The sequence below is a fragment of the Misgurnus anguillicaudatus genome, chromosome 25 (genome assembly GCF_027580225.2).
Source record: "Misgurnus anguillicaudatus chromosome 25, ASM2758022v2, whole genome shotgun sequence".
In the NCBI taxonomy this organism is placed as follows: domain Eukaryota; kingdom Metazoa; phylum Chordata; class Actinopteri; order Cypriniformes; family Cobitidae; genus Misgurnus; species Misgurnus anguillicaudatus.
Window position 1 is genome coordinate 29662663 of NC_073361.2, and position 17338 is coordinate 29680000.

Genomic DNA, 17338 nt, shown 5'->3' on the forward strand with positions numbered 1-17338 from the left:
GTTGACCTCTGTCTTTCTGTCTGTCTGCTTTAAGGGTCATTACGTGTCCCAGGAGCAGACAGTGATGATGAAACAAAAACACCTTCCCCATCTCCATACCACGGCCGGTCACGCCCCGCTTCCCTCATCGCAGACTCATCATCCGAGTCTGATGAAGGAGATGCCAGAGGAGAGGTAATATATATATTACCATTAAAACAACAGTTCACAGACATATGATAGCTTACTTCTTCAGTCTTATTATCATTTGTTACAAGTTTATTTATTTTGCAGATGTTTGATATATATGTGGCGACTGCTGACTATACCCCTATGGGCATCAGTAAAGAAGCCATCGCTCTGAAAGAGGGCCAGTATGTAGAGGTTTTGGATTCTGCTCATCCACTTAAATGGCTGGTTCGCACCAAACCAACCAAATCCACCCCATCTCGGCAGGGATGGGTGTCACCTGCATATCTCGACAAGAGATTGAAGCTGTCTGTTAAGTGTACTGAGCACAACAAAGTTTGAAATTTACTTTTTAATGCAATGACATTCATAAACTTTAAGGGTGGATTGTATTTTTTTGTGCCTTGTAAATTCTACCAATGGGGTATTGGCTGTGTTGTAGCTGTCTGCAGATACAACAGACCTTCCAGAAACCACCAAAGAGGAAGTCACCGAGACAGAATACAAGAAGAAACTCTGGTAAATTCAGACAGATGATGTATTTTACTGTCGCTGTGGGGAAAAATGCATTTTATTAGCATTGCTACATGTATTGTGGACAGTGTCCTTTAAATTTCAACAAAAGCAAACATAAGGAGTGATATAAAGTCACCCAAGAACAATTTAAAAGACTGACACCGTGCAAATATGCATGAAAAATGTGACAAAAAATCAGGGTTATTGCTAGGGCTGGGTATCGATTCAGATGTTCCAGATCGTTTCAATTTCGATTTACAAGGTGTTGGATCGATTCGATTCTCGATTACATTCCGATTCTCAGGACGGTTTATACTCGATTTTCGATTCAACTCAATGGACATAATTATATCATATCATATCATATTATATCATATTATATTATATTTTATACAACAGTTCTTTCTGGTTCTCGAATCTGATTGGCTAAGAGGCGTGCAATATTCTACTGATAACGGCACAGTAACCGCTTCACCTTCGTATCATTCCGCCACCTAGTGAATAGAGGTCCTCTAAACAGGCTCATCTCTGAATGGAAAAACTGCAGGCACACACGGACACACACAACCGCGCTGTTTTGAATCACTCTCCGTGTGTCTCATTAGTTCACTAGCTTGTAAATCAGTCTGTGAATCCCCAATCGGAAGTTATTATTCCGATCAGCGCTCTTGGATGTTACGTTAAAGTTAATGGGAGAAATGTCTTGTCACATTGTGTGGACGATTAACACTTGGAAAGAGGAATATAAACACTCGTTTTTTTCTGGAGCTATATCTCTTATCAGAACGCGAAAACACCGTGAAACTGCAGGTAAGCACCGCAGCTTTTAAATGTGGACATTGATCATTTATTTAATCGCGACGTGACTATTAAAACATGTTATGAGATATCGCCACTGGTATATTTATAAGCAGCATGCAAAAACATCTCTCTGACACTTATAAAAACAGTTTTATATAGTACTGACAAGAACAAAGTCTAATAATAACCGAGTGCTCGTATCTCGTTAAGATGAAATGGTAAACCAATAGTAACATATAAGTATAGTTTTATTAACTTTTACCTCGCGCCAAAACAATAACAACACAAAAGACACTAAATATGAATAAGAAAACAAGTAATAGTTTTATCATGACACCAAATACTGCTGTACTGATCTCATTTTGACCATCAAAAACAAACAAGGCCAGCATGAGAGCCAGGGAATCCCTGTCAGAGATGTAGCCCAGAGAGGGCGGTGGTCAGCGGGGCGAGTGAACACTGACGTCCGCTCATGCTTTGGTTCTCATACGTACCGAATCTCACTAAGCAAACGTTCAAACAGGCGCTATCTTTACTAATCGACTGTAGATTTAAATATAATACATATATATTCTCGACTGAACTAATCTTAAAACTACACTTTGTGACCAAGAAACGTTAATAAAAAGAAACGCCTATCCGTCCATTGAGTTATTATGAGATTCAAAGCTAGAATATATTAGAATAAAGACTGAATGAATGAATGACAGGCTCGCCTCTCGCTCCTTGGTAACATCGCGCAATGTTTGCGGAAATATGACCACGTCAAAAAAAAGATTAATAACATTTTTGTTGTCTTGTTTCTTTGCAGTATATTTTGTTGTTATTTTTACCATTTTGTCCTATATCAATTTTCTGCAAGTAAATGCAAATCAAAAATTATTTTTATTAGAAAATTGGCAGAAATGTTGTCGCTAGTTTACAGAATCAAACAAAAAATGATAATTTTACTTAAAGAGCACCTATTGCCTTATTCACGTTTTTAAATTTCCTTTGGTGTGTAAGCGTGTATTATGCAAAAGGTACAAACCCCAAAGTAAACAATGACATGAGTTATCGTCTCCGACGTAAATCTCTTTTCTTGGACTACAACAAACACACGGATTGTAGGCAACAGTTTACTTCCTGGGATTGGTGATGTAGACAAGACCGACATTATCATAATTCCTTTCGCTTTAGACTCACAGCCTGTAAGTTAACTCCTGTTAGCATTGCCTTGTGACCGAATCTTTCAAACATGGTAAGGAGCGTCACATTTCCGGCTGACGTCAGAGGTATTCAGGCCAATCACAACGTACAGATTAGCTGGCCAATCAGGGACACAGAGCTTTTCAAATCCGTGCGTTGGACGTGGAGATACAAAAATGTACGGTATGTGGAAAAAATTTGTTTTTTAACCATAAAACACGGGAACACATTGTATTATACCAAATACACAACATACCGTTGTTTTTTAGCAATGAAATAGGTGCACTTTAAAAACAAACCTGTAAATAGTAAATTCAGAAAAACTGAAAATAATCGTGTAGTGGTGTCTTAATTATTTATTATTTCCCCCACTATAGGTTCTGCTTTATAATAAAATATCACCCTGTCTAGCTTAGTCTACTCCAAAAACAATTCAATAAAAATTCATCTATTCTGCCTCTGTTTTACGTGTGCCCAGTCAACTCATTCAGGAGCTGATCAACACAGAGTCTGAGTTTCTGAAGGAAGTCGAGTTCTTCACATCACACCATCTGAAGCATGTTGAAGAAGAGAGCGCACCACCTCATATCGCCAGCCAGAAGGAAACCATCTTCCGTAACATCAACGATTTAAAAGCTTTCCACAGCAGGTACGATGATCAGGCAATCATATATAATGATAGTTCCAAAATGTAAGCTCATATGTTTATGCATATGTCCTGTATACTATATACTGTAACTTGAATGTACTGTAACTTGCTTTGGAGGAAAGCATCTGTCATGAATGAAAACAACTTGCTTTGCAAAAAATTGTTTTTTTTTCTTTTCAGCTCTTTGTTGCCTGGTCTGCGAGAGTGCGACACAGATGATGACGTCGCTATGCATCTACTGAAAAACTCTGAAGGTTTTGAGAAATATCTACAATACCTTACTGGACAGACCCAAGCTGAGTCCATCATCAGTGAGAAAGATGTGTATCAATACTTTAAGGTGGGTTCAGATTGTGATCACAAATTGTTGACACACTGCAAAAAAATTATTTTCAAGAAAAAATGTTCTTAGTATTTTTGTCTTGTTTTCAGTAAAAATATCTAAAAATTCTTAAATTAAGATGCTTTTTCTTGATGAGCAAAATGACCCAAGAAAATAAGTCTAGTTTTTAGAACAACAATATCAAATTTAAGTGATTTTGTGCGTAAAACAAGCAAAAAAATCTGCCAATAGGGTAAGCAAAAAATCTTTAACATTTTTCTTAAACACTCAAGTCAAGAAAAATTCAAGAATAATTTGCTTACCCCATTGGCAGATTTTTTTGCTTGTTTTATGCACAAAATAACTTAAATGTGATATTTTTTGTCTAAAAACTAGACTTATTTTCTTGGGTCATTTTGTTCATAAAGAAAAAGCATCTTAATTTAAGAATTTTTAGATATTTTTACTGAAAACAAGACAAAAATACTAAGCATATTTTTTCTTGAAAATATTTTTTTTGCAGTGCAATATGTTACCATTTTTGTGAAATCCGAGATAAAGTCTTATAATCTAATGATGAGATTTGAAGCATCAAAGTTTGATTTTACTCATTAATTTCAGTCTTTGATATGCTAATCTTTTGAATTAATATTAAAGATATCAATGTTATATTTTCACATTGATACACTGCAAAAAATGACTTTCTTAGTATTTTTGTCTGGTTTTCAGTAGAAATAATCTAAATAAATATCTATATCTTCCCAAATATTCTTAAATAAAGATTTATTTTCTTGATGACCTAAAATAAGTCTAGTTTTTAAACTATACAATTTAAGTGAATTTGTGCTTAAAACAAGCAAAATGATCTTTGCTTAAATTAAGTGTTTAAGAAAAAATAAATCTTATTTTTACATTTTTTTCTCACCCCATTGGCAGATATTTTTGCTTGTTTTAAAGGTGCAGTGTGTAATTTTTAGAACGATCTCTTGACAGAAATGCAAAATAATATACAAAACTATATTATCAGGGGTGTATAAAGACACTTTATAATGAACCGTTCTGTTTTTATTACCTTAGAATGAGACGTTTTTATCTACATACACAGAGGGTCCCCTTATGTGGAAGTCGCCATTTTGTGCGCCATGTTTCTACCGAAGCCCTTAACAGACAAATTTTTTAACTAAGTTGTCTCCAACGATGACATATTTTTCCGGTGACGGCTACCGTAGCTTCTATGCGTTTTTAAAAGTGAGGGGTGAGCAGTGGACTGAGCCGTTGGTTGCACTTCGCAACCTCACCACTAGATGCTGCTAAAAGTTACACACTGCACCTTTAACCACAAATTCACTTAAATTGTACATTTTTGGTCTAAAAACTAGACTTATTTTCTTAGGTCATTTTGGTCATCAAGAAAAAGCATCTTAATTTAAGAATATTTAGATATTTCTACTGAAAAAAGACAAAAATACTAAGTATGAAAGTTATTTTTTGCAGTGTATCTTTTCGGTGCACGTGCCGAAAAGTTTGAGTACCACTTTTATACACTGTGAAAAATTGATTCATCAAAATTTTACTTGAATCGTTTCTCTTTCCATTAGGATTATACAGTCACAGAGTTGGCAAATGTCGACCCTTCTGAAGGTCCTGTTTTGAGTATAAACGCTTACGTTGAGAGACCGCTGGAGAGAATTCAAAAATACAGAGCTTTGCTGAAGGTACAAAACAGCCTTTACTCATACTACTTTCTTAAAGTTTCACTATATGCTATGTTTTAACATTTATTAGCTCTACTTGTACAAAAATGCTTAAATATTATAAGAAATGTTTTTAATCCAATTTGATATGCTCTTATATTACAATAGTCTTCACTAACATTTGAAAATGTCAATTTCTTTACAATTTTTTGTGATTTTATTTCAGGACATGATACGGAACAAAGCGAGGAACGGTCAGAACTGCTGTTTGCTGGAGCAGGCCTACGCCATGGTGTCATCTCTTTCCCAACGCTCGGAGAACACGCATCACGTGTCCCTCATAGAGAATTACCCCGCCAATCTGGAAGCACTGGGAGAACCTATTAGACAGGGGCATTTGCGCTAAAACATGCTAACAAACACATTTAGTAAAGCTTTTGGGTACAATTAACCAGTCAGTCAGTGGCTGTGGGTGGGGCTTTTTAGTGTGACATCACAATAACAAGAGAATCAAATTGGCCTGTCTAATGAGACTGTTTTGGTATAATATAGATTAAACAAAGAAGGAGAGGATGGATTTTTTTCATTGTAGGGTTGTTGTGTTCACACGCTGCCAACACACAATTATGTCTGGATTATTATGCATAATAGGTGCCTTTTAAAATAAAATGTGATCATTTGTAATAACTTGGATTTTAAAAAATTCTGTAGGGGCCTTTTATTGTTTGGGAAGGCGCTCCTGGAGTTCGGACATCATCTAGAGGTCATCACCGTCATGCCTTCCTTTTCAAAAACCATGTGGTCATCTGCAAGCAGAAGAGAGAGACAAGCACAGACAGGCAAACATATGTCTTCAAGAACATGATGAAGGTATGAAAGCTGTCAAAAACAGCTCCCGTTACATGAGAAACATATTTTTTAGTGATGCACTGATGTATCGGCCGCCGATATTTATCGGTCGATTTTTGATGAATTTGAAACCATCGGCATATCGGCAATAGTACAAGAAAGGCCGATACCGATTGTTTATTAATTAACTGCATAAAGAAATCCATTATATGTAAAAAATTAGTTAATGTTGTTAATAAAATAAATGCTGAATAGCAAAAACCACCTTTGAAGGTTGTCATGCAGTCTTATTATATTTGTTTTAGCTTAATTTGTGCCTCTCTTATTATGTTGGTCAGTTGAATGTTAATTAGATTCAATCCATGTTCAGTAAAAATAATTTGATGCAGAAATAAACTAACTAATAGACCAACTGTATAGTATTATATACAAGTGTTTAATATCGGTATCGGCCAGAAGTTGTCTGTTTAAATCGTTATTGTATCGGGCCAAAAAAATCCTATCGGTGCATCCCTAATATTTTTATTTCTTGTTTGATTCGAAACATGTTTTCCCAGCTCACAAACATTGATGTGAATGAGACTGTGGAGGGAGATGAGAGAGCGTTTGAGATCTGGCACGAGCGAGAGGATTCGGTGAGAAAATACACACTGCAGGCTCGAACCGTTATCCTGAAAAACTCCTGGCTCCGTGACCTCCGGGATCTTCAGCAACGTTATAGCATGCCGACGTGGTGTAAGTCACCCACTTCTGTATAATCGGCAATGCAAACGGGATTTGACCTGATATTATCCATAAATAGGTCAACAAAAGATTTTACAAACTTACAATTATGTGACGCATTTAGCATTAGTGAACTAAACGTTTTCATCCAAAATAATAATTTTATTTTTAATCTGTCAATACGTAAGGAATAATTGACGACGGGCCATTGAATTATAAGAAAATAATGCACACCAAGGTGGTAATGCGGCACGACGCGAAGCGGTGTGCATTATTTTCAAATAATTCAAAGGACCGAAGTCAATTATTCCGCTTATACCACGGTTACCACAAACATTGCTCTGGTGCCTATTTTTAAGACATTTGAAAAGTTAGGTGTGCGGTTTACAGAAAAATAATCAACACCCATAGAACATTTCTCAGCCAATCAGAATGCAGCATTCAACAGACCCGTGGTATAAATAAAATATAATTCGTTGTCTTGCTAATCTGTGTTATTCAGGCCCTCCAGATTTTGACTCGGTGCTAACCGATTTCACGGCAGAACTTGGACAGACGATTAAACTCGCCTGTAAGGTCACCGGTGTTCCCAAACCACAGGTCACCTGGTATAAAGGTACGAATTTACATTGAATCGATTCTTATGTTGTCCTTGTAACCTAAACAGTTTAACTGTAGTCTATCTTTGTTTTACAAACAGATGGGCGTCCTGTACAGGTGGATCCTCATCACATCATCATCGAGGATCCTGACGGCTCCTGCACGCTTATATTAGACAACATGACGGCAAACGACTCGGGACAGTACATGTGCTTTGCCACCAGCTCTGCGGGCAACGCCAGCACACTCGGCAAAATCACTGTACAGGGTAAGATCTTAATGTGGAATAGTACAATAAACTTGGTTTAAGATTTATATTGTGAAATATAGTAATTGAATCAAATTGATAGAAGGGCAGAGAAAAAAAGCATGCACGGTGACACAGATTATATAGGAGTCATTCTATAATTAGGGGTACATGTCATGTCCATGGACTCTATTATCAATTTTACTAAATTTTTATTAACTTTTCACTTCAAGCAATGATCACTTTTATATATCTAATTCATTCAATACAAAAATCCACCAGATACCCATCTTTAATCTTGGAAAATTGGCATATTCTATGTTGGAATTTGCTGTTTTGGTGCTGTCTGATTTGGTAAATGTGAGGTTTTGATCTTTAGATAAGCTCTAAAATACATTTTTCTGTATATATTTTTTATAAGTATTTGTCCAAAATGATCATTAAATTATGAGAAAGGTGTTTTTAAATAAATGGATGATCTAATGTAGATGCATGAGCAAAATATTTTATGTCCAAGAAATTACTCCAGATAAAACCTCCTATAAATCAGCAATAGTTTGTTCCAAACTCACAACATCAAGGGATGTAATTTCCTTTTTTAGAGGGAAATTTAAAGACAATGTGTCATAACTTCTCCTCTTCAATATTTTATCTATATTTTTGTCTGCACATAGAGCAGGCCTACATTAATTTACCGTCAACTGTGTTATCAACATGTTCTAGCGAACTTGCCACGTTATATTTATAAATATGTAGAGAAAGAATATAAAAATATAAGTTAATCAAGGTCATATACTAACTGGTCAAAGGTCAGTAGTTTGCACAAGGCCCTAAAATTGCCCTGAAATGACAACTGTGTCAACTTACCCATCAGTTGATTGCATGATGCATAAGAGCTTAAGCTTGCCAAATAATCAATTTAGCACATTAAGGCGATATAATATTCAACCATTTTATTTATCAAAAAAGAATACTGATTTTCTGACTTTCCCTAAATATATAGAATGACTCATAATGTGATGGAAGTAACAGTCTTCCTGCATAATCCATTTTCTTTCTTTTTTAGTTCCCCCACGATTTGTGAATAAGATCAGGAATGCCACCCTTATTCCAGGAGAGGATGCTCAGTTTAGCAGTGTCATTCAAAGTGCACCAAGTCCCAAGATAAGGTAATGACCCGGTTAACACTGATATTTTGGAAAGGCATGTCTGGTATTATTTGATATCTGCCATCTATCATATTAATTGACATAGTGGTGGTTTCCCGGACAGGGATCAGCTTAATCCAGGACTAGGCCTTAGTTTAATTAGGAAATATAAATAACTAGTTTTAACAAACATACCTTACTAAAAACATTACTTGTGTGCATTTTGAGGCAAAACAAAGGGCAATGATTTATTTTAAGATATGTCAGTTCAAGTTGTTTTCAGTTTGGACAGCTCTTAAAAATGTTGTAGTCTAGGACTAGTCTAATCCCTGTTCGGGAAACCGCCCCTTAATGTCCTATAGTGTCAGTCAAATATGTGACCCTGGACCACAAAACCAATCATAAGTTGCACGGGTATATTTGAAGCAATAGCTAAAAATACATTGTATGGGTTCAAATTATCTATTTTTCTTTAATGCCAAAAATCATTCGGATATTAAGTAAAGATCATGTTCAATGAAGATTTTTTGTAATTTGCTTAAGCCCCCAAAACGCCACTGATTGATACCAATAGTATACATACATGGTACATACAGTAATAGGACCTTTTTAGGGTTATTGCCTCAGTGACAACTGGGGTACATATTTTGACATTTTTCTAACATTGAGTATTTTACCTGTGTTTCCATGGACAGATGGTTTAAGGATGGTAAACTACTGACGGACCAGGAGAAGTATCAGACGTACAGTGAATCCCGAAGTGGAGTTCTGGTTCTGGTTATTAAAAACCCTGGAGAACGAGACCTGGGACAATACGAGTGTGAGGTATGAACCTGCAAAATGACCCTTGCCTGCTTTAAACACTGCAAGAAGTGTGATTTCATACTATTATGACAAAAGGAAAAAACATTTTTAATAATTATGTGAAATTCAGGTTAAAGTCTTTATAAATAAATAAATAAATAACGTCAATAAATATTTATATCTCCCAAGGGTTTTTTTTCCTCCTAGGACTTTTTGTTCCTCCCTGAGGTTTTCCTCCTAGGTGGGTTTTTAACCCCGGGGAGTCAGCTGACATTGGCTTAACTTAGCACCCTCTTGTATACGAGACATTAATACGCTCGCTTGTAAAGTTTATTCATAGCCGCTGTATTTTGCTACTAATATTGTCTGTCAATTTTCCCCTGCTTCTTTTAATGAAAAGCTGCTTTGAAACAATTACCAATTGTGAAAAGCGTTAAATAAATAAAATAAAATTGAATAGATGTAAGTTGATTTTATGTAGAAAACAGTAAATTACAAAATCATGACTTTTGCTGGGTTTTCACAGACTATCACACTTTTCAGTGTTCAGGTTAATACTATAATCACAATAGTATTTTAAATGTGTGTATTTCTATCGTAAGCCGATCAAGTTTTATTTTTTTTGCTGTTATCCTTCATTCACCAATGAAGATAATCTAATGATGACTTTATTATTGATACACAGCTGTCGAACCGTCTGGGCAGTGCCAGGTGTGCAGCTCAGCTCGTCACTCCTGCCGTGGCGATGGCTGAAAAACGGAGAGGGGATCAGGCCATCTCTATAGAAGGTACATATACGACAACAAAATATGTGCATCTGCTATCACTTCACTTATTAAAGTCTTTGAAGAGGTTTAATGAGTAAAATAATAATTAAGATGAACCCTTATAACATTTATTAACACATATTTGTGTTTTTTATTTGTTTATTTTGATTATTCATATCAATAATTCATTTTTATTTTGCTTTTTAATTAGTAATGGAGCAGGAGACGAAAGGGCCGAAGAAAACCATAATTATGTAAGTTTAATTTTTCATATAACTTCAGCATGCTATATATACTATATTGTCATTTTATTTCATAAAATAGTAACACTCCAGTTGAGTGTTGACTTTACAATGTAAAGTGTTGACACCTTGCTGTTTTCAAGGGAGCTTGCTTTATAAGTTCAAGCCCTTTCGTGGCCACATTCAACATTTTTATCATTGCCGCTTTAATTTTGAAGAGATGTGCTAATCTAACTGTACAAACAAATGTGCTTTTTCCATCATAAGTGAGGAGACCATCACCACCGTGGTGAAGAACACTCGCATGAAACGTCACGCCTCGCCCCGACCCTCCCCTATGGGTGCTCTCCGTTCTGAGACATCCACACCCGAACCGCCCAGACAGAGACGACCACCAGCTAGAAAGACCGTACCGACAGTATATGTCCAGGAGCCTGAAGGAGCCACAGCCAGGAACCCTAAATGGGTGGAGGTGGAGGAGATAATCGAGTATAAAGTGAACAAATCACCTAGGCTACAAAGAAGAAGGGGTGTCTCCCCAGGCAAGCGCTCACCACTTGTAAATCCAAACACTAATAACTCCAACAACAAGTTAGTGGAGTCTGAAATTACTTTACAAGCTTCTCCTGGAACGAATGAAGAAGACACTTCACCAGATGTGTCGGAAGTAACAACCGGCGTTGACGATATGCTGACAACATACATGCCAAATAGCGGAGAAATCTCCGATCTAGATGGTGACGATGACGAAACCATTGTCCTGGAACCAGAAGATGATCAGGATGAGCTCGGTGCACGAGATTGCAAAATCCTGACTCATGGTAATCAAGTTCTCACCCTTGAAGATCTCGAGGATTACGTCCCTCAGGAAGGTGAAACTTTTGGAAGCGTTACAGACCAGCACGGAGCCGTTGAGACGCCCTGTGAGATCTCCGTCTTGCAGAGGGAAATAAATGAACCTGTCGTCGGCAAACCCGTTCTGTTGAACGTAGGCCGCCCAGTGGCACCCGTAAGGCCTCGCATGGGCTTCTTCGGCTCCTTCAGGGAGCACATTTCCAGCATGTTTACACCAGGTGCTTCGGCAAGCGGGGGCTCTCGGCTGAAGCGAGAGAAGACCATACCCATTCGAGTGATGGGAGAATCTTCATCCAGCTTTGCGAGGCTCGAGGTCAAGCCGAAGTACTGCTCGGAGGTTCAGAGAGGAAAGGAAGGAGGCCAGCAAAGCTTTAAAACACAGGTTTCTGCACAAACCCGCAGCTACCAACCAACCGAAGTTACTCTTCAGATCCCACAGAGGAACCCATTTGACAAGCAGTAGTCAGGGAGAAATCCGGAGAAACTGTAGAAGTAATCTTCTTGTCCTTCTTTAATGCTTGTCCTCCAGCATACAACATCTGGACATATAGTAGCTGGGATCGTCCTTTGTAAAATTTTGCCTAAAGGTCTGGGAGTAAACATCAATCACAAGGCTCATTCCATTTTAAAGCAACTCTTATTTCAAGGGTTCAGTTGCCAAACTCACCTATATATCATATTCAAGACTTTCTGATGACTTGAGTTTCCTCAAGCGTGTTATCCAATATGCAGCTGCGCTTGGGAACAGTGGGCAGTTTGATATATGTGAACATGCAAATATGGACGATACAACTAAGGATAGACTCCTGACAAACTCCTAAGAAATACTCTTGGAAGTAAAGCAGTATCTATGCATATTAATAGAATTTCCAAAGACAATTTAATAAGAGAGTTATTTCCAGCCTGATCTCAGGAATTTGTACGTACTTTACGAATTGGCTTATTTGCATGAATTCGTACAAAGTGAATTGTACAAAAACAAAAGCCTGATTTCAGAAATTCCTACGGATTTTATGAGTGGCTAATTCTTATAAATTCGTACAAAGTGAATCGTATAAAAACAAAAGACTGATCTCGGGAATTATGGACGTATTTCACGAATTGGCTTATTTGCATGAATTCATAAAAAAATCATGCAAATTCCTACGCATTTTATGAGTTGGCTAATTCGTATAAATTCGTACAAAATGTGAATCGTACAAAAACAAAAGCCTGATCTCAGGAATTCGTACGTATTTTACGAGTTGGCTAATTCGTACTAAGTGAATCGTACAAAAACAAAAGCCTGATCTCAGGAATTCGTACGTATTTTACAAATTGGCTAACTCATATAAATTCGTACGAAGTGAATCGTACAAAAACAAAAGCCTGATCTCAGGAATTCGTACGTATTTTACGAGTTGGCTAATTCGTACTAAGTGAATCGTACAAAAACAAAAGCCTGATCTCAGGAATTCGTACGTATTTTACAAATTTGCTAACTCATGTAAATTCGTACGAAGTGAATCGTACCAAAACAAAAGCCTGATCTCAGGAATTTGTACGTATTTTACGAGTTGGCTAATTCGTATGAATTCGTACGAAGTGAATCGTACAAAAACAAAAGCCTGATCTCAGGAATTTGTATGTATTTTACGATTTGGCTAATTCGTATAAAGTGAATCGTACAAAAACAAAAGCCTGATCTCAGGAATTCGTACATCTTTTACGAGTTGGGTAATTCGTATGAATTCATACGAAGTGAATCATACAAATACAAAAGCCTGATCTCAGGAATTCGTACATCTTTTACGAGTTGGGTAACTGGTAAAAATTTATACGAATTGAATCGAACAAAAACAAAAGCCTTATCTCACCTCATAAAATACGTACGATTTGCCATGAGATTGCATTGTTATTTCTGTGCTTAACATACATTGTTTGAGAGTATTTATTTTGACGGCCAACATCTCTTAAACCAAGAAATTTGTAAGCTTTTTTGGTTTAATATAAATATGAATTTTGTCACATTTAAGGTCTGTGTTGCTGTGTGTGATGCACCAGGTAGTACCAAGACCTTGAAGATTTCATCTTGCACTGAAACATTTAACATTTTAGTTTTACTATAAGCATGTGTTCATGTGAACGTATGGGGTTTTGTAGCCTTACAAAGATTATTTGACGTTAACCTTAAGAACCATGTAACACAAAATTGATTTTATGACTTTAGATTTATTTTAAAAAGTATTTCTTGTGCAACATGATTTAATGCACATAGTATTTACAAGATTGAAAAGGTTTGGAGATGCAGTTTACTGGAGTAATGACTAGTATATAAAACTTGTTTGAATAGTAGAAACAAATATTTATTTTGTGTCAACCCAAATGTGTGCGTGTAACATAATTTATATGGTTTCAGTGGGTCTGCAGTTTTGGATAACGTAAAATAAATTAGACCTAATAAACTTAAATTCTGATGTTGTTGATGTTGTGAAATAGAGTATAGATTTCATCCTAATATGAACTGATGTCACAGAGAATGTTATGAAAGCAATAAAATAATCTCTGTTTACTATATTCTGCTTGATGGTTATTGGTAGATCTTCCCAGCAGTTAAAGGTCACCTAATATGGTAATTTTTGCAAGATGTAGTATTAATCTCGAGTGTCCCCAGAATGTGCCTGTGAAGTTTCAGGTCCAAATACCCTATAGATCATTTATTATACCACATTGAAAAAAATTGTGTATGTCTCTTTAAATGCAAATGAGCTGCTGGCGCCCTTTTACTATTATTTGTACCGTAAAACAAGTTTTTGAATCATCTTACTTCATTGTTTATAATGAACGTGCGGTAATAATTATGTAAGGAAGTTGATGTGGCCTTTGGACTGTTGTGGGCGGGGCCTGCGAAAAAGTGAAATCAGTATGTACAGAAAAATCCAACAGCTTGTTTTTAGGATTAAAAAAAATGAAAAAGGTGGTTGTGTACACATACAGGTGACACACAATTATTTTCAAACAGTATATAAAAGTACATTTCACACATTAGGTGACCTTTAAATCAATTTCTATGTTTGGTGTATGATGGGTTGTAAATGGTGGGACACGAACAGTTGCTTTCAATATTGCACTCTCATTTATTCATTTCACCCTAGACATGCTTACCTATGTGTGTAAGTACACATCTTCACTGTATACATACAAAGGTATGTATACACCAACACACACATAATTAAACATGTAGAATTGTACATATATATTTATATAGACCTATAAATTTACATGTACGCACATTTATAAAAGGGTGCACACAATGCACTCTTGCACACACACGCGCACACACACACGTCATGCGTCTGTGGCTCAATATTTCTCTCTTGTACTCGCGCGCACATACACACAGACACAAATGTGAATATATATCGCAGACATACTTCATATCCAAAAAAAAGTTTCCTCTGAAAACAACACCAGGTTGTGATTTTGGACACTTTTCAGTTTTCGTTTTTAAAGCTGAGAATTAAAATGAAACGTAAAACAAAGGAAAAATAGAAAGAAAGGCATGGTGCTGTTTTATCCGATCATAACCGCAGGTAAGAGGAGGATCAATATTTTTCAATTTGCATAATGTATACAGGTTTAAGATTTTTGTTCCTATATTTATCATGTTTTTTTTTTTTTTAAAGATTTTTTACTCTTTTATATAAACAAAGCAGATAAACAAATAACCGAACAGAAAGAAACGAAACCCTACAGATTAGGTTCCCATCCACAGTCCCTTCTGCCGACGGGGTGACATCAAGCTGTACAGCGCAGTCAAAAACATATCTCAGCTTCATTTACAGGTACAGCCATAATCAAGGCACAAAGATCTACAAGTAGATTTTTTACTCTCTTTCAATAAAGTTGTACAAAATAATATAACATTTTATAGTCTGTACAGGAAAAGAAAACAAATCACCCTTGCACAGTCTGTACAAGTTAAGAAACTAAAATAAGAAATGGGGATCTCCATGAACGAGCTCTGATAATCGTCTTCCCAGAGCCGCTGTGAAAGCTCCGCCCCTTCCCGTTAATGAGGACGCACCCTCCGACCCCTTCGGCATCCTCGAGCGGGACAGAGAAAATCATGGTGTGATGCTACATTGTGTCCATCTCGTGAAAGAAGAGTGCGTGGTCGTTTTCTCCTTTTCCCAGTGTTTGACAACCCTCTGCCCCCCACCCTGCCCTGTTTCTGTCCGCGGGCGCTCTTCAGTGTTTGGACACGGAAAGCAGCAGAGAGCCCTGAAGGTCAGAACGTCAAGGTTCAGGGTGTAAAACTAGGGCTCCCGGAGGTCACAAGGTGATCTTCATAAACCGACAGGCGGCACGTATATACACACAACTTTATAATTTTTAACGTTTAACAAAACATAAGGAGGTAGCCAGAGGCTTCGTGGAATGGCGAAAATAAAGGCGATCCAAATAAAAGATTCACGGGCTAAGAAATCCCGTCCTACACCCGACCGAACCAAATAACCATTTAAAAACAGAAAAGCAACTCGAGGACAGAAAGGTGGTCGTATAAACGTCAGTAGTATTCGTCGTCTGCGGTTTTGGCCTTGTTTCGGTGTAGACGGGGCAGGGGAGTTCGCTGACACGTTCGTAAAGAGCACGAGGGTCCCGGCGAGGAGATCACAAGAGTTCGTACTGTCGCAGGTGCATCCTCTGGATGATATCTCTGCAGTCGTTGAACACCCGTCTGATGTTTTCTGTGTCCACCGCACACGTGAAATGGGGGTAACAGTAGTGACGGCCCTCTCCGCTCTCTGTACTGATCCTCTGGAATGAGAAATTAAGAAACACGCGAGTGTCAAATATATTTATACTTTGTACCCATTTATTTTAATCTGCGTATTACAATTGTAAAACACTAACCAGAAACTCATCGCGGATAAAAAACTTGGCTCTTGTCACTTTCGGGTCCTCTCCTGGTTCAGGACTTACTGAAATATAAAAGAATCCAAACTGATTATTTCCCAGCAAGCAATTTTGAGTTTAAAGGTGCAGTGTGTAAATTTTAGTGTCATCTAGTGGTGAGGTTGCAAATTGCAACGAATTGAAACGCATAGAGAAGCTACGGTAGCCGGCACCAGATAAACATGTCATCTTCGGAGACAACTTAGTAAAAAGTTTGTCCTTTAAGGGCTTCTGTAGAAAGATGGCAGCACAAAATGGCGACTTCCATGTAAGGGGACCCACGCTATGTAGACAAAAACGTCTCATTCTAAGGTAATAAAAACATAAGGGTTCATTATAAAAGGTCTTTATACACCCCTGATAATATAGTTTTGTATGTTATTTTGCATTTCTGTCAAAAGATCCTTTTAAAAATTACACACTGCACCTTTAAAAGACATCTAATATTCGTCCAAACACAGCCCAGATGTCTAGGCTCAAAGTCAGTGAAAATTTAATAGACGTCTAACCATAGAACAAAAATAAATAAAACCAACAAGACTTTGCTTACATGACGGAATATCTTAAGTTATTTTAAGCAAAAACAAGTTTATTTTGGCTAGAAGTGAGTTACTCTACAATATAGTGTCTGTATAGTTAACCTAGACAGTGAAATGACTGGGTATAGACTAAACTAGACTAAAATTACATTTATTTGAGAGTTTCAAAAGTAATATTATAATAATAGTGTCCCATGTATCAGGTCATATTTATTTATTTGTAATAAAAAAAGTCAAATATGATTCCATGTAGGGATGCATAACGATTAATCGGGATTAATCTATAGC

General features: G+C 36.9%; 2 protein-coding genes across 46 annotated transcripts in view; one reads left to right on the forward strand and one right to left on the reverse strand.

Moving 5' to 3' along the window:
• obscnb (obscurin, cytoskeletal calmodulin and titin-interacting RhoGEF b) overlaps positions 1-12541 on the forward strand; it is a 65486-nt gene extending 52945 nt beyond the window's left edge. For all 44 annotated transcript variants that reach the window (XM_073864093.1, XM_073864110.1, XM_073864112.1 and 41 more), the window contains 16 exons: positions 35-174; positions 274-472; positions 609-687; positions 3152-3322; positions 3503-3662; positions 5243-5359; positions 5565-5727; positions 6048-6208; positions 6745-6922; positions 7413-7526; positions 7611-7778; positions 8824-8926; positions 9601-9730; positions 10395-10497; positions 10688-10730; positions 10986-12541. In XM_073864093.1, coding sequence (XP_073720194.1) covers positions 35-174; positions 274-472; positions 609-687; positions 3152-3322; positions 3503-3662; positions 5243-5359; positions 5565-5727; positions 6048-6208; positions 6745-6922; positions 7413-7526; positions 7611-7778; positions 8824-8926; positions 9601-9730; positions 10395-10497; positions 10688-10730; positions 10986-12036 — 3080 coding nt within the window. In that variant the 3' untranslated portion in view covers positions 12037-12541. The remainder of the gene's footprint in view (positions 1-34; positions 175-273; positions 473-608; positions 688-3151; positions 3323-3502; positions 3663-5242; positions 5360-5564; positions 5728-6047; positions 6209-6744; positions 6923-7412; positions 7527-7610; positions 7779-8823; positions 8927-9600; positions 9731-10394; positions 10498-10687; positions 10731-10985) is intronic.
• Positions 12542-14669: 2128 nt separating this feature from the next.
• Positions 14670-17338, reverse strand: part of LOC129426492 (guanine nucleotide-binding protein G(olf) subunit alpha) — a 35849-nt gene continuing 33180 nt past the window's right edge. For both annotated transcript variants that reach the window (XM_055182850.2, XM_055182851.2), the window contains exons 11-12: positions 16470-16537; positions 14670-16373 (exon numbers count right to left, since the gene is read on the reverse strand). In XM_055182850.2, coding sequence (XP_055038825.1) covers positions 16227-16373; positions 16470-16537 — 215 coding nt within the window. In that variant the 3' untranslated portion in view covers positions 14670-16226. The remainder of the gene's footprint in view (positions 16374-16469; positions 16538-17338) is intronic.